Below are 23,184 nucleotides of genomic sequence, written 5' to 3' on the forward strand. Positions count from 1 at the left end.
AGCAATGTTGTGATGACAACAGCGTGGTACACGAGTTTTGTCTTCAGGGTCAGGTCTTGATTCATGACACCCAGTGCTGCATGGGCACATCTTGCTAACAGTTACAGCGCACAGGTAGGATACTACCAAGTATGAAAAGTGGTCTACCAGCTCCACTGGAGTATCTGAGATGAAGATGTTGAAATGTGGAAGGGTTGTGCCAGGACCTTGGTCTTTTGAGCGTTAATGGTGAGACTAAAACGATCATCAAATCCACTCTTTTAACAGTTAACCGACAGTTGCAATTCCTCTGGTGTGAGTGTAGGTATGCAGGATAATCTGCATACAGCATTTTGGTTACCTTTGAAACCTGGGTGAGCCTTCATGAGCGAAGTCTTGCTAGGTTGAAAAGCCCTCCATCAAAACGATACCTAAGCTCCACACCTGGGTTTCATGTAGCATGGCAGCCAAATACAATGCAAATAGCGTTGGAGTGTGTGTGTGTTTGTTCCAGCAGTGTGGCACTGAAAACATAGTGTTGTACTTCATTTGACCACATTCATTCTTTAAATTTGCAACTTCACTCCAAGCAACATCAATCCTAGTACAGTACAATTTAATGTGTCATCAGATAAAAAGTCACACTGGTAAGATGCAAATTGCGATTCAAGGTAATCATGCTCTGAATCTGCTACAATTTTGGGAAATCGAATTGTCAAAATTTATATTCTACAGTTTTAAATCAGCAACCCCTGCACGTTTCAAAAAATTCATCAAAAGGGAATTTTATCACAATGTAATCACAACCTGCAATATAAAACTCTCAAACAAAGGAATTAAAAAAAACCACTTCCTTATTACTATCAATGAATTCTTTCATTAAGCCCTAAACTTAGCACCAACCACTAATCCTCATTTTCTCTCTGGTGCTTTCTTTTCTTAAATTTCACCTCTGGAAACATTGTCTTTGAACAAATTCCCTGCAAGGTCAGAAACTGTTATTGGAACATTATGTTCTACAAGTAACGAACAACTGTGCATTTGTGACATTATTTTCCCCACTACTGACCAAGAAATTTGTTATTGGTGTATTTATTAGTCTTATTTTTCCCATGTGATGTGTGCTTCAGAGATTCAATGCGCCTTCTACAATCATCTCTATGCCCATGGGCTACAGAAAAATCACATCACACACTACAGAACACGTGGTTAACACTATTTTTCAAGGTTACTAGAAATGGCCATTCTTCAGTATATTTATCGCAATACTTTTGGAGCACAGTTTTTTTATTTCCTGTTCTGTTGCTGGAATCATAGGACTTCTTCATTTCTGCAGCACTAAAGTACTCCTTAACCACAAAATAACCGAGATAAGAACCATGCGTGATCTCTGACTGAATGAATTCATGTGGTGCCACAATGCGAAGCCACGAAGGACAAAAACAAAGATGACCAGAGTGAGGTATGATTGGAATGAGCATTCAGTATGTGTTTTGTGCATCGTGATGTCACAATATCACCAAGTGCTTCATTTAGGATTAAACATTTGTAATTTGTTCATGAGGGAGATGGAAAAAAAGTTGGTTTTCCGTTACAAATAACCGCAGTATTATCATCAAACCTGTACAAATTACGGAAAATCTGTAATAGTTTGCAGGTCTGACCTTGTTTCATCTTAGTTTCCCGCATTCAAATTTGATAACCATGCATATTTTAATAATAATAATGTTATTTGTTTTACGTCCCACTAACTATTCTTTTACGGTTTTCGGAGACGCCGAGGTGCCGGAATTTAGTCCCGCAGGAGTTCTTTTACGTGCCCGTAAATCTACCGACACGAGGCTGACATATTTGAGCACCTTCAAATACCACCGGACTGAGCCAGGATCGAACCTGCCAAGTTGGGGTCAGAAGGCCAGCGCCTTAACCGCCTGAGCCACTCAGCCCGGCGTGCATATTTTAGCGCAAAATATATTATTATTTATATGCCATAAATCCTACAGAGTTCATGGACAGTCTAGTGAAAAAAAAAAGGCAAGCCCCATGTACTGTACATTAGTTGCTTCACAGACCCAATTTTTCGTTTGAAAGTGCTCACAAAAGTATGAAAGTAGTTGAATATAGAGGACCTAAATTGACAAAAATAAGGGTAATTCCTTCTTACAACGGTTGAGCACAATGCCAATTGAAAACGTCATGATCAAGACCACTAACATTTAGCACACAAGGATTACAAAGAATCAGGAAAATTTGACACTCAATGAGTTTACATGTTTATCTTCACTCTCTCTGTTGTCTACTTGCTCTTCAATTGTATTGTACATGTGTTTGCTCTGACCAATGAGAGAGAATGGTACCGCGCGATTCTGAGGGCTGTACAGATTTCCTTGCATGAAATGAATATTTATGACCACTAGTTATTAATGAATGCCGGTGTACAAGATGACAACTTAATGATAAAAGATATTGTAATATGCATTTTTTATGTCCAACAAAAACAATGTTATTGTGTTTATAAAAGTCAGAAATGTGTTAAATTCAACTTAAGTGGGTAAATTTAGACCAGGATAAAAACATTCCGTGCCATAGTAATACTAAGTAATATTATTAATTGATAAAAATACTGGCCCTATAAATTACAGATTGAACTATTTTGTTGCACTGATTTACCATGGCTGTACAGCTTTGCTTTGATACAAATATATTGTGAAATTTTAATTTCCAGTCAGTTGAGCCCTGCTACCACTGTACACAGAATAATCAAACAAACTTTGTAAGTGCACTCAACTCTCCATGCCTGCTCAGTACTCCTGGAGTGCAGCAGCCACTGGTGTAAGAGGAAGCAAGGGATGGAAAGGTAGCCAAAGGAAGACCAGTTACCATTCTTGTATGTTGAGGTAACAATCCATTGGTGATTTAATATAAAGATAATGAACATAATCATGGAGCATGATTTATGATTAAGTTCTGATAAAACATTACAATACAAGTAACAGGAAACAAGAAGAAGATGCTAGAATAAGGAAAAAAATAATTCAAAATACAACACAAAAATCCTCCTGGTGTTGTGTACTGGCTCTTATTTACAAGCACGACTGGGGGCATAAGAGCAGCAATAGTGACAGGCTCACATCTCCAAAATGTTGCTCTTATGCCCCCAAAAATTCACATACACTATATGGTTTTTAAAAAAAAATTCAGCTAAAACTCGTCACTTCAACAATCTCTCCTCTTTTACAGGGTCACTCCAATCCCAGTCTTATGTATATTTCAGTATCAAATCATCTCGCATTTGCACCCAGCCATCACATTGTCATAGGTGCACTTCTCACTAATGATTCATAAACTAGGTACGAAGAATTTGTTTCTGTAACAAATTTGTACTTCCCTAATACACACAAATCACAAAGAACCTCTGTTAAAAAAAAAAAAGTTTAATTAAAAAAAATAGTTTGTAAAATCTGTAGATTTAAATATACCCAGCATAGCATTTAAGGTAACTTACAATGAATATAATAATGGATACCGGCCAAAAAGAAAGTGAAGTCATTTCTAGAACATAGTCCTCTGTAAATGATAACATTTGGCTTTCATATATACACGTGATCAATGACTATGCTCTCCTATAGACTGCCGCCACGTTGCGTGAAACGGTATCTTCAGAATCTTTACCTTGGTGTTGGGCAGGGCATTTGTTAGCAGCATCTGCAGTTCAGAAAGTGGCACGATGTCCACCTGTTGCGTAGCTGCGGAAGTTTTGTTTTCGTCGCTAATTTCCTCCCTAGGGGCCTTTTGCTTAGAGTCCGCACCTTTACTGTCGGAGCCATTTTCACTGAGCGAGTCTACCACCAATCCCGGCACGGGCTTCAACACCGGGATGCTATCGCTAGTACCGTTCTTCTTGTTGTCCTTGGGCGCAACTCGCGCTCCCTTCTGACCCTCGCACTGGTCCACAAAGAGTTCCGTAACTCGCAACAGCTCGTGAGTGACGCCCCACACAAAGTCCACCAGGGAACCTCCGAGTTTAGTCACGCCGCCCAACACCATATGGTTAGTTGTGGCAGACTGGCTTACGTATGTCGGAATGATGAGCAGTCGACGGATGTTGGTGCACTGCTCCAGAGCAACGTCGAAGCCTGGCTTGATGTCGAAGTTGACCAACTCCAACTGGGTCAGGCGGGGAAGAGTGCGGATGCCGGCTAGAACTTTGAAAGTCGGACACATCTTACCCTGTCCTTTCTCCAGACGTAATCTCTGCAGGTTCGTCAGATTAGTCAAGGACTGGCCGAAACTGTCCGGGAAGTCACAGAAATCACCAAGTTCCAGACTCTCCAGAGAGGTTATTGAACCAATCACATTTGGATTTTTCCTCCCAAACTCTTTAAATGTAGTCAGCGACTGTCAAAACAAGAAAGAAAAAGAGCATTAATCAGCAGCAGAAGAATAAGTTGATACTAAAGGAGAAGGTATTACTGTAGTGACCTGAATATAAGAGAACCTCATACACAAGATGACCCTGATTTCTTGTAAGATATACAACAAAAATTAAATAATGGATGTAATTTTCACATATTCAAGCTCTGTTATAACTTAGTTAATTTAATGCCCCTCAAGTTAATCTAAGAACAAAAGTTTTATTTTAATATAAAATATTGCGGGCTTTCCTCAGTTTTAAGTAACACTGATAGGCGACCAATCTGTTAGGTAGAACAACAGTGTAATATGTTACCATTGATGCTTCCACGCTCCGTACTTGTAGACATGATATGGGTTTATGCTGTGTCAAGAAAACAAGGCAAAACCCTTTACCTTTCACAGAGAACATGGTCCGAGTCTTCAGAAGAAAATTTCGACTGTTCATGAGGAAGACTCCTGCAATGATGAGGGTTTGGATTTGAAGAATGCTTTACCGTTGGTACAATCGTTTGCACCAGGTGGCACAGCGCTCGAAGTGGGAGCTGACAACACCGTTAAGCTCCAAGGAAGATGTTCCATTGCACCGTGAGTGCGCGAGAAGTAACAGAGAGGGCAAGGGACAAAACACAAACAGAAGAAATAAATAAAAAATTGAAATAAAGTGCAACGATAAACAGCCACAGGATAGAAAGAACAGAACAGTGGAAAGAATGTATGTGGAGAAAACCAGACGATAATGATGATGATAATAATATGAGACGGTGTGGGAGAAGGGGGGGGGCCTGACCGGTGTACACACGTTAAGAAAGTATGACACTAACACACAGCCTGGAATGAACAATTTGGTGACGAAGAACATGCAAATTTGGAAAACACCGAAACAAAATAACAATAGTGGAAGGACAGGGAGGATTGTAAATAGGATTGTCCTCTTTCATCTTTAATACTCTTGCAAAGCTCTTGTTTACTGCTACTTTAATTCTTGGTACACTCATTGCCGTTACAACTACTTCATGACTGGGGGTATGAATGGGATTAGAAATCACCTTACTATCCTTCATCCAACTACCTACGTAAATCCTTAATAGCTGGCAATGCCACGAATTACTTAACCGACAGCCAGTGTCCTTGTTGAAATCATTAGGATTTTTACGCATTTCCACAGCTTCCTGTATAATTCTACACCGGTAGTGTTTAGTATCGGTAAGAGTTTGAACATCTTTGAACACGACATGATGACCCGACAAGGGGGCATGCTCAGCTATTGCCGACTTGTCTGGTTGGTTGAGATGGATATTTCTTCGGTGTTCCTCATCACCAGAGGGTTCATTCCAGGCAATGTGTCACGTGTCATACTTTCCTAACGTGTGCGCACCAGTTAGGACCCCCCCCCCCCCCAACTTTCTCCCACACCGTCTCACATTATCAACATCCTCTGGTTTTGTCCACACACTTTCTTTCCATTCTTTTGCTCTGTTCTATTCTATCCTGGGTGTTTTTCGTTGCACTTTACTGAAAATTTTTACTTTCTATTTATTCTTCTGTCTGTGTTTTATCCGATGCCCTCTCTGTTACTTCTCGCGCACTCACGGTGCGATGGAACATCTTCCTTGGAGCTTAACGATGTTGTCAGCTTCCGCTTGGAGCGCTGTGCCACCCGGTGCAAACGATTGTACTAAAGGTAAAGCATTCTTCAGATTCAAACCCTCATCATTGCAGGAGTCTCCCTCATGAACAGTTGAGATTTCCTTCTGAAGATGCAGAGCAAAGTTCTCTGTTTTTTCTTATTTATAACACCTTAGGCTTGCCTTCCAGAAACTCACGTCACCTCCAATAGCTTCATTCTCAAACCTTTCTTTGTCTTTTCACCAATATGAGCTACACTCAGTAAATAAAAACTTTTTCACAGCCTAGTGAGTTTTGCATTGTGTAAAACCTGCAGTTTGAGGTTTGTTTCATAACTTATACTTCCTGTATTTACAGTAACTGTAGTGAAGAAGATGCTTTCCTTTCCAGACTATCTGCCATGACTAGAATGGGGACTAAAAATGATGCCAAGCAACGAACAACAGGTCACAAAGTGGAAAAAATTGTCAAAGCTAGAGAAATATTGATTTAGTGATTCGAGGTATTTAATTGGAATACACCCGCTCAATATTTAAATAAACACTATTATTTGGTCCTGTCAGACGTTTCGAGACTCAACCATTCTCTTCTTCAGTGAAGATAATATATTCCCAAATCCAATGACTTCAAAGTCACTGGATTTTGATAAATTTAATAATAGCATTAATATTAATAATACTGTAATCATGTAAATGGAACATATTATTTTTGCTGAAGAACAGAATGACAGATTCTCAAAACATGTACGATGGGACAAATGTTATGAAATAAATATAGCGTTTATGTTTATTATACACTGAGTGGCACGAAAAATGCAACACCCAATAAATGATGTGTAATTATCTATTTAATCGAAGTGAAGCACTTCAACCATTGTTTTTAGATGGGGTATGCTATTGGCGTTGCTTTGCGAATAAACAATGACGTGTTGATTGTCTATTGCACTAGCCTCAATTGTTTATTCCCGCGCAACCTGGAAAACACATCGCTGGATGTGAGCCAATAATGTTTTCCCGCTCTTGTAGCGCTTACTGTTGTACCTGTAATTCGTCTCCTTTCAATCACACGTGTTTGTAGGATCTTTCTGTGATTCTCTTAATCATCTTTCTGGAATAAACATGCCGTGAAGCCCTGAACAAGCTGCAAAAGCTGCTGCTTTGGTGGAAGATGGTCGCAGCATGCATTACGTTGCAGAAGTGTTGAGTACTACACCTTCTACAATTTCCAGAACCGTATAAAGGTACAGGGAAACTGGAGGCTTTGCAAGGAGACCAGGACCAGGCCCGAGAAGAGCAACGTCGGAGAAAGATGACAGCTTCTTACAACTTCAATCTCTCCGCAACCGTCACACCACCGCTATTGAAGCAAGAAACCGACTCCACTGAGTTCGAGGGGTCAATGTTAGTGAGAGAACCGTTCGATGAAGACTGGAAGAAGACAATCTTCAGTCCAGAAGATCTGCTACAGGACCGGAAATAAACAGAGGGCATCGCACAGCTCGACTGCGTTTTACAAGGGAACATCTTGGTTAGACAGTACAACAATGGGATCAAGTGTTGTTCACCGACGAGTCACAATTTGGCCTCCGATCACCTGACGGAAGAGAGAGGGTCTGGAGAAGGCCAGGGGAAAGGTATTCCCCTTGCACATTTTCATCCAGGACGCCTTTTCACGGTGGTTCTCTGATGGTGTGGGCAGGAATCAATACAGCTGCAAGGACGGATTTAGTCTTCGTGGAGCATGGGAGCCTTACTGCACATCGGTATGTGGAGGAATTCCTTCTGGAGCCTGTTGTGCCTTTTGCTCCATTTATTGGTGATGGTTTTATATAATGCACGACAATGCGCGCCCACATGTTGCGAGAATTGTGCAACAGCTCTTGGATGAAATAGAGATTCATGCTATGGTTTGGCCTGCTCGAAGCCCCGATTTGAATCCCATTGAGCATGTTTGGGACCAGCTGGGGAGAAGAGTCCATCAGCGCTATCCAGAGACCCTACAGGACCTACGGAACGCCCTCCTGGAAGAATGGGAGATGATTCCTGAACAGAACATTACCACATTAATCAGGAGCATGCATGAAAGGTTGAATGCTGTCATTGCTGCAAGAGGTGGCAATGCACGCTTTTGAAGACGCGAACAGAGGTCCCCGAGACAGTCTCCGAGGTCTGTGAAGTGAAAGTGTGAAGTGTGTAACATTAAAACAGAGTGCATTACCTTAATGAGCTGCTTACTCAAAATTTCCTTGAAACGTGCATCTCTCACTTAATTTGTTCAATTTGTTTATAATCGTCTTTTCTTTTCATTGTTAGACCATTAGATGGGACTGTACCACAATATTCCATCATAAGATGGTGGATTAGTGTCGTAAATTTAGAATAAATTTCAGTTTTTGAAAGAAATTGAAGTGTTGCGTTTTTCGTGCCGCTTAGTGTAGTATGTTTAATTCTGATAAGCAGACTCCAATTAAATTCCTTGATTCACTGTAAGTAGTCAATACAAACCAATATAGGCCATAAATATGCACAAGTTTACAGATTCAAATTTTTGTTGATTCGTGATATTGAGCTCAGTTGCAATGCACATGACGACTTGCACTGCTGAAATCAGTACAGGTGGGAAATGATACAAACAGACCTTCACAAAATGAGTCTCTCTATATGCAAAGCTGCAACATGTAAGAACCTGTAACATGTTTTTAACATACATTTTATTGTACAAATGTTGACATATTTGGGCCCATAAGATATTTAAGGGAAGCACGAGGGGAAAAAAAAAAAAAAAAAAAAAAAAAAAAAGCTGACAGAATTATTAATTACACTTTTATTACTCATTGCCAAAATAGTAAAGTCAACATCTAGAATATCTGAAACTAGTACCTAGTGCAAGGTGAGACTGCCTCTCTGACTGAAGAATATGGAACATTTCTCAGGTGTTATTTATATGTAATCCTCTGGTACATGCACCGCAGATTGACTTCCTAATTTTTGTATCAATAATGGACTATATAGTGAACACGTGATTGGTAGTTTTAATTCAGTTTTTTAAAAAAATGCTCAATTACAGTTGTACAAACCTTTTAAATGCTAAAGCACTCAACTCAATGCCAGCAACAAACTATGCATGCCTGACCACACTCCAACACAATGAATTCAGAACTGAGCACAATCACTGCCCCTCTCTCCCCACCCGGAGCTAGTATGACCCCTCTAGCACAACAAAAGAACGCAGCAACTGACCGTACACATCAATTACGCAAGTAAGTAATTCATCTTTATTTGTGGCGAAATTAGGGCTCAAGACCCTCTCTTAGACTTAACCAAAACATGTAAAATAATTAACAGAAATATAATTTGTTACATTACTAATAGCAAATATGGAGATAGTAATAAAAGAAATAATTATAGAATGTTCAACACGACAATATAAATTAACATGGTAATAATTATAAAACTAACGCTAGTAATAATAAAAGAAGGAAACAGTAAAAGCCTACAGCTAGCAAATACATTTCTAACGTTTACGAAAATACACTCATTCAAACTTCACCCATCGTACAAGTCAGTTAGAAGTACTCAGCAAGTGATTTCGGCAATCTATCTAAAATCTCCTATGAAAATGAAAATCCCTAACGGTAGCAGGGAGTGTATTCCACAGCCTCGCATCAGTGACTGCAAAGGAACGGTTGTAAGTGACAGAGATATAGTTAAAGAGGAGCCAGATCGTGTATCGTGGTTATGATAGGAGGAGAGGTAATTAAAGTTTGATGAGAGATAATCCGGTACACCTGAGTTTAGAACTCCATACAGAAGGGACAACATGTGGAGGCTGCGACGCTCATGAACATGAAGCCATGACAACTCCCTAAAATAAGGCGAAATATGAGAATCATATTGCAGCTTAAATATAAATCGAATACAGGTGTTTAAACTGTTCGAGGAATTTTATTACTGCCTTGAGATATGTCCGTTAATACAGTGTCGCAATAGACTATAATAGGTAAGATTAGGGATTTTACCAGCCGTATTTTAAGATGTTTTGGAAATATAGTAGAGTAGCGTTTGAGAGGAAAAAGAGATTTATGAACTTCGAAAATGAAAGTCCACAGCCTGTTGCCAGTCATTCGACCGGGTCAGGAATGAAATGAAAACGAAGCCCCTATCTAACGGCATGTACTTGTCACTTGTTCAGTCCAATTTAGCGTCTCAGTCATTATAAAATGTAAGTTTTTACTGAAGAACAATATGGCATGACAGTAATATTTAAAATAATTGGGGGCACATGTCTACTTTTAACAACTGAAGGCTTCCTTTGATACAAAATATTATAGTCTGAGTTTTGTCAGAATTTATTAAAAAGCTGTTACCTAAGTCTTTCCTGACTGGTTCTATTACCTAAATGATATAGAAAGATTGATCTATTTTCATTTTGAGGTTCCAAAATTTCTAAATCAAGGTATTAGATCATAAAGTACACAGGAACTTCAATTTCTCAGTTTTAATCTTACAAAAACTCCTACATAAATTACAGGATTTAAAAATCCAAATACTTTAAATTCATTTTACAGAGAAAATTTAGTAACTTTTCTGTGAAAACTTCTTTCAGATCAGCAACTTTGATCAGCCAAGCTCAGCAAAAAATATGCTACTAACTAATGCCAAGCAACAATCAATCTCAAGTAGTTTTCTAGTTCTATATTTTAATAAAATACAGCGTTATTTGATACAAAACCACCCAATGCGATAGAGAAATCCCTTGTTATTTGGTGAACGACGCATACAGCTTGTTCCTGTAGGTCTTGTATCTCAAATTATCAATGGGCCTATTGGATTTTAAAAGGTTATGTTGTGCTCAAGAATACCGTTTCAAATGCATGTACTGATTTTGAAAAGCTCTCGAATACATTATGCTGAATTTTGTCTGTCACTAAACACAAGCCACAAACTGGAAAACAAAATAAAACTGGACACTTTGGTTTAATCATGATCTTGAACTCAGCTGCAAAGTACATTGAGACTCTCTGCACAAGCCACTACAGGTGGGAAATTGTATAAACTTTGTAAATGTTAGGCTGTGCATAAAAAAGACTGATTTCTACAAGGACATTTTAACGTAAATTATAAGTGTAAAAATCCTTGTCTTATACTCAGGCCAACACAGTAATATCCCAAGACCTCCCATGGTTTTCTATGAGTATTCAGGTCACGAGAACACAATCATATATAATGGCCTGATGGTGCCAGAAGATGGTGTGTGCATGATTGAAATTCGTGTAGGAGTTTTTGTAAAATTATGATTATTATAAATTATTATAATTATATCCACATTTCATTATTATGATGTTTAGCCAAATTGTTGATGGAATGCGCTCTGTCTCCTTCAATTACTTCACTTTACTTCCGTAGTTTTCCTAAACAATAACAATAAGCAAGGTAACCTCCGATCGCTTTTCCGGTCCTTAATCTAATTACCACAATTACGGGACGTTATTGCGAAGATCCATAAATACGACGTAGCTGTCGTTTCTCAAACAATGCTCATCGAGGATTTAGCATTCATGGGATTGAAATTTCTGAACAGTTGATGAGAGAAATAGTTCCTTCAAGGAACAGATAATGCAAAATTTTCAAGACATGATTTAATTAGGATCCACATACTATCAACGGTTAATCTGGAGAAACTGAAACGTTATTTCCAGGGATGGATAATCAAGGTACTACTTTTTGGTTTCTCTGAGTTGACGAGAAATTGAAATAAATCTCCAGTTTAAAAATAAAACTGAGTGTTATTTTTTGTTGGTCAGTATAGCTTACTGCACAATGAGATGGCACAATATTCAAATATCTGTGAAATTTTATATTAAAAATTTGGCCCAAGATGGCATGTTTTGATAATCATAGTTCAGAAAATGATATATCTCCCCTTTTTCGTGAAAACCTGAGAAGCATGGAAAAGGACTGAAGTCTTAGGCTGCTCATCCACTGGAAACGACTAGGCGTGACTATGTGAACAGGTGACCGCAGGCGACTTTGATTCATGTGACTATATGTGACTGGGGTCGTCCACTGTAGCCGAGCTCGCGCGATAGTCAGTTGGCGTCTGTACTCCATACAGGTCTGTGCGAGTTTCTGTAGTAGGAGTTGTCAAGTTATTAAAATTATTAAAGAAGGTGAACAACAGGCTGTGGCATTATTACATCGACAGTCACAATCAGAAGCCAGTGGTGCACCCACCAGATTTGCTTCACTAGGCAAAAATAGAAGTGTTACTACTGCTTACAGCATCAGAGAGAAATTTGTAGCATTCTCCTGTGAACATGAACTGAATAACTGAAAATGTTTGTCCTGCACGAGTTCTTTTAAGTACCAGTAATTCTACAGACACGAGGCTGATGTATTTGGGCACCTTCAAATACCATAGGACCGAACAAGGACCGAACCGGTCAAGCTGGGGACAGAAGGCCAGCACTCTACCGTTTGAGCTTCTCAGCCTGCAACATCCACTTCCTCTGCAACTTTCGAACATAGTTTGCCTCGTATATCTTGAGAATGATAGCGTTTATATTTCATATTTCACAGGAGTGGAGCCTCCGTGGCTCAGACGGCAGCGCGTCGGCCTCTCACCACTGGATACCGTGGTTCAAATCCCGGTCACTCCATGTGAGATTTGTGCTGGACAAAGCGGAGGCGGGACAGGTTTTCCTCCGGGTACTCCGGTTTCAACAGTCATCTTTCATTCCAGCAACACTCTCCATTCTCATTTCATAGCATCTATCAGTCATTAATAAATCACTTTGGGAGTGGCGACCCCACTGTACTACTAGCCTATATATGATTCATTCATTACATCCTTGACCCGGTCAATGACTGGAAAACAGGTTGTAGGTTTTCATTTTCATTTCACAGGAGTGTTCTTTCACAAACACCACTTATAAACTTTTCAATATAACAGCCACAACAAATGTTGATCGATACTGTAGTAATAATAAAATCAACGTTGCATATAACGACGACAGACAACCGGATGCCTGCAGGAACTGTGGAGTACAGGCGACAAATCCCATTCGAGGGGGATCTGTCGCTTGACGCCTGTTGTCAGTTATAGTTGCGTGAAGTCGACTGCTGGAGGTTGCTTGTAGTGGACGCGGTTCCGTTACAATATTCGCTTTGGAATCAGTCGCGCTAGTGAGCACGTAGTCGCCTGATCTCATAATCGTGTGTAGTCGCTTCCAGTGGACGAGCAGCCTTAGTTTTGAAAACTTGAAGGAGGATTACTACCTTGAGCAAACACATTATGTGATTTACAGATGTTAATGGAATGGAAATACTTGTCGACAAAACAACACGAAACATCCATTCATCCTGTTTATTGATAACATGTCCCAGTGACCCTGACGTTTTTCCACTTCGGTGTCTTTCCTCAAATACTGTGCCGATTACAAACCTGTAGCGCCTTAGCCCTATGAAAGAAAATACAGAAACTCATAGAACTAATCATTTCGCGAGATCAAGAAGGCATGTAGTGAAAAGAGTGGATGGTAATAAACAAACATGACAGCAAGCATCTGCATTCTTTAATAGGTAGAATGTTTGTGTATTTAATGCTGGTTATATTTAAACATATATACATTTAAAAATCAAACACAGGTCAATCTATCCTGTTTTCAACATGCAGTTGCAAGTGCTAGAAAATGAAGGACATATAAAAACCTTCTAAACTATGCAGTAGATTTCTATTTTACCTGTATTGAATATATTTACAAGCAGTGCACACATCTCAAATCCTCCCCAGACTACTGTTGGATCACTTTGAAGAGAAAGGAGGGACATAAACCCAGTGTCACCAAATTTTACTGTGAACGAAGATGACTAGTTTGACAAGTTTTCATGAAAGAAAAAAATAATGTGAAAACTAAGCTGAAGTGTGGAGTAAACTAAAAGACTGAAGTGTCAGTGACAAATAGTGTGACGTATTTGCTCATTTTAAAAGGCAAAATCCAAATATAAAAAACCTGGCAAGTTTTGTTTGGCATGGTCAGCATTAAATGCAGCCGTTGAGCTGCTTCTTTGATTAGGAAATGTACGGTGGACAGATGAGAAAAACCTAGGATAGTGAAAGCTTAAAACAAAAACATTTAACGGCTTATGCAGAGTTCCATGCCGGAAAAAAAGAAATTGAAATTCATGAAAGGCTGACAAATACTCTGAAGAATTTGAGCTTTCCTTTGTGTTTTAAAGTTTTCTTCTCTGTTCAAGTGTGATTGTAATATGTGTTTGATTTATTTCTCATATTCTTATCTCTTAGGATTTTTCTAATATTCTTATAGCTTAATATGTCCCTTCCTTTTAAAAAATGTCTCACGGTTCTAAATGATAAAAAATCCCTCTGCTACCACATAGATGTAAAACTGAGCCGAGTGCACACTGGGTCAATGATGTAGATCTGGAAAGGAAGTCTCATTGGCTGCATTTAAAAACAATCAACCTGGACAAACTGAGAAGGTGCTACATTATCTTCTAAGATATAAGAACAATAACAAGGGAAAAATTATAGTTTTACTTTCTTTTCTTCAATTACCCACTCACTTCTTGCTTTTAATTGGTCATACTTCTACAACAAAAGTCAGCTCCAATGGTTTTTAATATTCATGCAACATGAAGATTTTTTTTGTACTCAAATATATTGGAAAAGAAATACTCACAAGATGCTTAAGATTGGTCAAATTCTTCAATACGTCCAAACTACACATAAGGTCAATGCCTTGGATACTCTTAAGTCTTAATTCTTGAAGATTTTTGAAATTCTGTACAAATTGTAAATCGATGGCTGAACATCTGTAAAGATCAAATAAATAAATAAATAAATAAATAAATAAATAAATAAATAAATAAATAAATAAATAAATAAATAAATAAATAAATAAATAAATAAATAAATAAATAAATAAATAAATAAATAAATAAATAAATAAATAAATAAATAAATAAATAAATAAATAAATAAATAAATAAATAAATAAATAAATAAATAAATAAATAAATAAATAAATAAATAAATACATACAGTTATGCTTCCACCACAGACAAAAACATATGAATCTAACAGGATTTAATCATCCTTAACCCTAGCATTGTCAAATGGGGTAAATAAAATCACTAGCATGTATAAAACAGGCAGGCAAAAATGCACAAAAAAAATAAAATAAGGAACAGCCACTTAAAAAGGCAGTAAAATGCAAGAAATACATATGTAAACAGGGACTAGCCACAAAGATATAATAAATAAGTTATACAACTTGTAAATATAATGCTATATTTCTCTTTTAGTTTCTGGTCCACTCTATGTAAGAATTAGTATTGCAATGAATTTATCATGTTAAACCAGAAAACATACTCTTGAATACCTAATTAAAAACTACCCAACAGGGATAGGGAACCACTTCATGCATGCATTTTATGTCGTGTGTATGGTGGCAGTGACTACTTTTATGAGGAAGTACAACTGGGCAACGTACAGTGAAAACAGCGCCCACCATTTCTTGAGATGACAAGAGTATTAAAAGGTGTGAAAAATGCAAAAGAACAAATATAACATTCTTTTCCAGCAGGGCTTATAAATTAACAAGGAAGTTTTAAAAGGCGTGAGAAACTTTTTTTCTTTACGTCGCACCAACACAGATAAGTCTTATGGCGACGATGGGATAGGGAAGGCCTAGGAGTGAGGAGGGAGTGGCCGTTACCGCCTGATGCAAAAATGGGAAACCACGGAAAACCCATCTTCAGGGCTGCCGACAGTGGGATTCAAACCCACTATCCTCCGGGTGCAAGCTCACAGCTGCGCGACCCTAACTGCACAGCCAACCCGCCCGGTGGTGTGAGAAACACAGAAGAACAATCATGGAAACGTGTATTGAAGAGTATCAAAACATTACTGCACATCACTCTCTTTCTAAAACAAATGTGTAGGGTTGAACTGTTAGTTGGAGCCTATAAAGTTTCAGACCAGTGGATTATTAAACAGTTTTATAGCCACAATCTTCGACCCTGTATCACTCAGAGGTTACAATCGCCCACATGCCAATTTGCTCGCCGTCTTGAACATGACAATTCGGCAATACCTGGCATGGGTTCAGACAGACTCGAGTCAAAGGTGGGAGTCTTAACATTCGTGCTTAAGATGTGGATGCCTGTCTACTTACTGAAGGATTATAATTTTGTTTTCATTAGGAAGAATTTTCACTACTTCTCCCATATACATAAAAAGTCTATTGGAAGACAAAATATCAAGTCATACATAGACAGCAGAAACAGAAAAAACAAAATAAATTGTGTACCACGCTACTGAACTTTTCATAATTATGTCACTAAACCGAAGGTAGACTATCACACGGCAAATATTCGTTACCCTTCACTGTACAACTCAACACACAATAAGTTTCTTCAACGTGGAATACGAAATATAAGCACAAACAGGCTCACAGAACTATTCAGCAACCTCACTGCTAACCAGCAAGCAAAAATGAACTTTTCTGAGGCTAACAGCCTGCTCCCTGAAAGTTCAATTTACCCTGTGAAATTCAAGAGTTGAAGACCTTTTACGATGATCAAGAGAGACCAAGAAAATACCTAGTAATTATAACAACAGGAGATATGAGAAGCAAATCTTCCAACGCTGTTGCTAAGGAAGCCTTCAATAGACAAGAAAAGACTACTGTGTGAATTGGACCTAAAATTATGGAAGAGGCTAGCGAAATGCTTTGTCTGAGTGTGGTGCTGTAAGGAGCCAAGACCGGATACTAAGAAAGGAAGATGAAGAGACTAGAAGCACTTGAGATGTGGTTATGGAGAAAGAATTGGAGAAAAGTGCAACTATTAAATTCTAATACATATAAGGAAAGGGCACTGGTTGCAAAGATGTTTGCTGATCGATGCTTTAGAAGGATTAGTAAATAGAAGGTGTGGAAGAGGAGTCAGAAGTTATCAGTTAGTCGACACTGTCAAGAGAACAAGGACTAGCCACAAACGAAGAGAACAGCTGAAGACAGGTATACATAGAGAAATGATGTGCAAAAACCTGCCTAAGGGCAAAAAACGGAACGTGATCTCTCTCTCGTTATTGCACAACTTTCCCCGGCATGTCTCCTGTGGCGAGGGCTCATATATGTATTGGAAATAACACTCCATACATAAGGGATGACAAAAACATTTTCAAGGCTGGAAAGCAAAAATTCGTGATGCAATAAGCAAGGTATTTACTGAACTTTCTCGCGTAATTAACACACTTCCTTGACGAAAAATACAAGCAAACATTTTGCGATGCGTAAATTTCAAAATCCACTGAAATCCACGAAAAAACAAAACATCCTGGTTGACACAATAATCGAGAAAGAGCTTAAGCAAAGCTCAATTAAATCTGTCACAACAAGTATTACTGGTCCGTCCTCCCCTCACCCGCCGTTTCCCCCATCCAACGTAACAGCGGAACGGTTGCAAGTCAGTGTGGAGGTCAACACCGACCCAACCTGATCTATACAAGCACAGGGCTGGAGGAAAGAGGAAGCGAGTAATAGTTTGCGACTCTTCATAATATCTTTTACTTCCTACTTCATTTTTCTTTCTCATACTCGGCTTTTGGCTTTTTGTTTTCCTGGCTATACTTGTATTCCCCATGCAGAACAACATTTAACAGTGGTGGTGGTGGTGGTGCTGGTGGTGGTGGTGGTGGTGATTATTGTTTTAAGAGGAAGTACAACTAGGCAACCATCCTCTATATAACACTAATCAGAGAGAAAAAATGGGACCCAACATATCGAAAAATGAAGGTGTCGTTCAAGGAAAGACACGGGCCATGAAGGGCGTGGAAATGAAAGACTCTCTAGCCCTTGGAAACCTAATAGCGTCGGAGTCAGAAAAGAACAAGAGTTGACCAAGGGAGGTCGGGTAGGATAGATGAAAGTGAGGAGCCTGGCACAAGTAAGTGGAAGCAATACGACGAAACAGCTCAGGGCCCGTGGTCGCCAACCCGCTCTCCAAAGTTCAGATCCCCTGAGGCCCTTTTAGTCGTGTCTTACAACAGGCAGGGGATACCGTGGATGTTATTCTACCACCCCCACCCACACAGGGGCATTTAACAGTCTTCAAAATTTTAAAGTACTTCCTCCAGCCAACTAATCTATATATATAAAATAAGAGTTTTGTCTGTACATTGCTCAGAATTTGAAAATAATGGTATTTCTGTATCGGTCATGTCCATAGTAACAAGAAAATGCACTTTTTTCTTTTCCGTAATTTCTGTCTGTCTGTCTGTCTGTATGTATGTATGTACACGCATCACGAGAAAACGGTTGAAGAGAATTTAATGAAAATCGGTATGTGAAGTCGGGGGATGAGCCTCTATAATCTAGGCTATAAATCATTTTGCTCACGCTGAGTGAAATGGTAGTTTAGGGGAAGGGCTAAAATTGAATTCTCAACTATTTGTTAGTAGTGGTCTAATGAAAATCGGTATGTGAAGTCGGGGGATGAACCGCTATAATCTAGGCTATAAATCATTTTACTCACGCTGAGTGAAATGGTGGTTTAGGGGAAGGCCTAAAATTGAATTCTCAACTATTTATGTTATTAGTGGTCGTATTTTAAAGAAAATGAGTATACAAAGTTGGGGAATAAATTGCTAGAATCTAGGCTGTCAATAATTGTATTCACGCTCAGAAAAATGGTAGTTTAGGGGAAGGCCTAAAATTTAATTCTCAAATATTATTAGTAGTCCTATCTTGATGAAAATCGGCATGCAAACTCAGGAAATAAGTCTCTATAGTCTAGGCTGTAAATTATTTTATTCACACTGAGTGAAATGGTAGTTTAGGGGAAGGCCTAAAATGTAATTCTCAAATATTTCTTATTAGAAGTGTAGTCGGTGAATGCTAGATAACTAAGGTTATATAGTATTACATTTCCTATTATTCATGTCTTATACATTGTTACCGTACTGGCTATGATCACCAAGATGTTCATGAATTTGAATTTTTGTTACTAAGTCCATATCAGCGCCGAGTAACGAGAAAATGGGTAAACAGTATTTAATGAAAATCGGTATGTAAAGTCGGAGAATAAGAAACTACAGTTTATGGTATAAAATATTTTACAAATCACAGAGTCGAAAGAAAACTAAATGTGTAGGCCAACAATATAGAAAGCTCATAACACTGATCAACAATAACATTACATTGACCATTGTTTGTTGTGATGTGCTTTGTGTTTTCTGTTGCCCCTCATCTCCGGTAGATAGGATTACTGCTGCGTACAGAGTAATTTTTATTTGATTTCCGTCGCACCGACATAGATAGGTTTTATGGCGACGATGGGATAGGAAAGGGCTAGGAGTGACTTAGGCCTTAATTAAGGTACAGACCCAACATTTGACTGGTGTGAAAGTGGGAAACCACGGAATACCATCTTCAGCGCTGCTGACAATGGGGTTCGAATCCACTATCTCTCGGATGCAAGCTAACAGCTGCGCACCGCTAACCACACGGTCAACTCGCCCAGTTGGACAGAGTGTAACAGCCTGCCTGAATATTGATGGGAAGTAGCTGGTGAGTTAGATAACTTTCTTCTTTAGCATGCCATTCCCCTGGTTTATAAATTTTCTGATACTACTGGTACGTAACACACTGGATCATCATAGCATTCGGGCTATTCAATCCCTACTCTGAGGCACTGATTGGAATGAACAGTGTGCATATTTAGCGGAATAATTACAGATGAGTGTTCTTGGCAATCTGCGGCCTGGTCATCCCAGCTCTGGAACTTTGGACTATTAGATTGGCACCGCAATCTAACCGCAGCACTGTTCGTTAAAAGTGATAAAACGTGCGGCTTTCCATTTGATCGAGTATTAAATAAAATTTTTATATGATAGCATTGCTTTTAATCGCTACATTCATACTTAGGTTTTTGTAATGACCTATGTTGATTTCAGTTAGGAAAACCACAAAGTCGTCTTTCTGAGAATCCCGTAGGTACATCAGCTAGTAATTGTATTAAAAACAGTTGGACCCACACTTACAACTAAATTCATCCAAGTTTGAAGCTATGTACATTTTAAACACTGATTTCAGTTGCATTTGTTAATTATATTTTAAGATTGAAGCTACACTGAAACGCATAATAATTCGGACAGACATGGATTTATTATATTTTCCTTTGTATTTTGATTACAGTAATAAAGCGCTGATATACAGCGGAACCTCGATTCTCCGTTTTTGGAGGGACCACGTAAAAAATACCATACAACACGGGAAAACGGAAAATCTGGGAACGAATGAACCGTCAACAATTTGGCTAAACATCACAAAAATGAAATATGTATACTTTTAATCTTACAAACACCCCTAAACCAAACCAGACTACAGCCCAATGGGCCTTCCGCCTACCAAGGCCTGCAGATTACGAGGTGACGCATGGTCAGTGTGACGAATCCTCTCAGCCGTTATTCCTGGCTCTCTAGACCGGGGTCGCCATATCACCATTATATAGCTCCTCAATTAAAGGTAATCGTAGAATGAATGAACCTGGAACCAGCCCTCATATACAGGTACAAATGACTAACTTGGCCAGTAATTGAACCCGGGCCCTCCGGGTGAAAGACAGGCAAATTAGACCGCGGGGCTGGCTTCAAACGTTAATTACCGGTACGCGACTTAAAAATCTTTGAAACTTTACATTCAGTTTTACCAGGAAAACTTCGTCAGTTTCCTCTGAAAACGTCATGTTACTTTGAAAACTTCTTTCAGTTCAGCAACTTTGATCAGCCAAACTCTTCGAAAAATCTAATACCCGTAACGCCAAGCAACAATCGACCACAAGTAGATTTTCATTCTCTAATCTAATAAAATAAAAGCACATTAGATACAAAAGCGTCCAACATGATAGCAAAATCCTATTTTTTTTTTTTTTTGTAAAAATCTTCCATTGTAATTTGGTCACCTGTATACTGTTCGTAGTCAGTTTATGGAAATCTTTACCACGTAAATTAGGCCTACATCGACTTTTAAAGGTTATGTTGAACTCCAGAATATGGTTTCGAAAGTATCAAACCTCAATTTCTCGAATGCATTATACTTAGTTCTGCCTGTCACTAATCATGACTGCTAATCACAATCAAATAGGAAAGAGAAAAAAACATCATTAACATTCCGAAATTACGATTATTCGCGACCTTGAGCTCAGCTGAAAGCGCGCTCGCTGTGAAAAATCGGTACCTACGAGTGCAAAATGATACAAAGTTTTTAAATGTAACGTGCGCAGATAAAACAACTGCGGCTTTTATACAATTTTAAGACAAAAATATGAAATTCCCAGTCTTAATACTAGGACGAAAACAGTAATAGGCAATAGCTTTATGTACGGTACGTAGTGTGCAACATCTGTTCTGGTCTTGATAACATAATCGTATACGATAATATTAAAATACTAAATTTGTGTTATGTAAAAAGGAGTAGTTTCGATTCCTGCCTGAAAGCCCAGTGACTATACAATGCCCTGAGGGAAATGCTGAAAACCTGTTCAGAGATACACTCGAAAAAAGTAAAAAAATAAACATCTAACCCTGGACATAACGTAGACATTTTGCAAGTACGAACATTTGACGAAACTCGTTCCGCCTTCAAATAGAGCTGTCGAAATGCACTCTGTCTTCTTCCAATTGTCGTGGACACACTCTGCTTTATGATTTCCGAAGATTCTCTAAACAATACTACCCGAATGGGATGTTAAGATGATCCCATATGCAAGTTAACTGCCGATCGCTTTTCCAGTACAGTACTTCTTTAAATTACTGTGATGACAGGACGTCATCACCAAGATCCGTAAGTATGTCGTAGCCGTCCTTTCATAAGATTCCAGTTTCTTGAAAAACATGTGATCGAGAATTTAGCGTTGATGGGACTTAAATTTCTGGACGGTTGATCCGGAAAATCGTTTCTTTGAGGAACGGATAATGCAGGACTTTACAACGTGATTTAATTAGGATGCTCGCGGGACCACGTAATTCGAACGAATAATATGGGAAAACGTGGTTTCCGGGAATGTATAATAGAGGTTCTACTGTAAATTAAATACAAGTTTCTGTAAGGAATATAAAAACTAAACGTATTCTTCTAACAAACACTGTCAAATAAAATATAATTAAAAAACAAAATCAAAACCAAAACCAACATTGTAAAAATTTTTTGGACACTTTCCTTTTTTTACTTATGATCATATAGATTCAGTAAGTGGCAGGCTTTCCTGTCATTCAAATTACTTCTTATGTTAATTTTAAGGACACCTCCTCTCAAGCACTGATACTTTGTCATATATGAATTTTCCATCTAAACAATGTTATGTGGCCGGAGATGTTAATAATATACGAAACATGTACCACTTTTAACCAATAAGTTGCCTTAACCAATTAATGTATCGACAAGGTGGAAAATAAAAAAAATACTTAGTTGTGAATCTGTTAAAGTGCGATATGGACCATGAAGCTGATTTTACGTTACTTCACTGAGTTGACTTGGCATGCTCTCCAGTAATTTCCGGGTGTAAACGGGAGATATCTTCTGCCACTCTTCTTGAAGTCTTTTTTTTTTAGCTGTTCTCTAGATGCGATTGTTATTTTTCTTATTAATTTATCAAGTTTTTCCCAAATATTCTCAATCACATTGAAGTTTGGTGATTGAGGGGTAAGATGAAGCATTTTGGGCAAATAAACAATAACCACATCTTTACATTACAGGCCATATGCTTTGGGTTGTTATTTTGATAAAACTTAAAAATGTTCACCAATTACCATCATTTTGGCACTCTTTTTCATATTGTCCCTCAGTATTCAGTGGATCATTTTACCCTCAATAAAAAACAATTCACCAACACCATTCGCCGAATTGCACCCCCACACCATTACATGTCCACCGCCATGCTTCACAGTAGCTTTCAGATTTTAGTCTTGAAACTGAGTATTAGGACGCTGCCAAACAAACTGTTATCCTCCCATCAGACTTGAATATGCTAAATTTACTCTTATCAGCAAATATAACGTCATACTCTTCCTTCGATTTATTTTATTTATGTAGGACTTGCTTCTTGCAATATGGCAGCGAAAGTTACTACTTCTGAGAAA

The 23,184-nt window shown here is 38.5% G+C and overlaps 1 protein-coding gene across 2 annotated transcripts in view; it reads right to left on the reverse strand.

The window, feature by feature from the left end:
- Nucleotides 1-3,170: 3,170 nt before the first annotated feature.
- LOC136883282 (serine-rich adhesin for platelets) overlaps nt 3,171-23,184 on the reverse strand; it is a 314,874-nt gene continuing 294,860 nt past the window's right edge. For both annotated transcript variants that reach the window (XM_067155505.2, XM_067155504.2), the window contains exons 12-13: nt 14,723-14,855; nt 3,171-4,377 (exon numbers count right to left, since the gene is read on the reverse strand). In XM_067155505.2, coding sequence (XP_067011606.2) covers nt 3,586-4,377; nt 14,723-14,855 — 925 coding nt within the window. In that variant the 3' untranslated portion in view covers nt 3,171-3,585. The remainder of the gene's footprint in view (nt 4,378-14,722; nt 14,856-23,184) is intronic.

This window comes from Anabrus simplex, chromosome 11 (assembly GCF_040414725.1).
Source record: "Anabrus simplex isolate iqAnaSimp1 chromosome 11, ASM4041472v1, whole genome shotgun sequence".
NCBI classification, from domain to species: domain Eukaryota; kingdom Metazoa; phylum Arthropoda; class Insecta; order Orthoptera; family Tettigoniidae; genus Anabrus; species Anabrus simplex.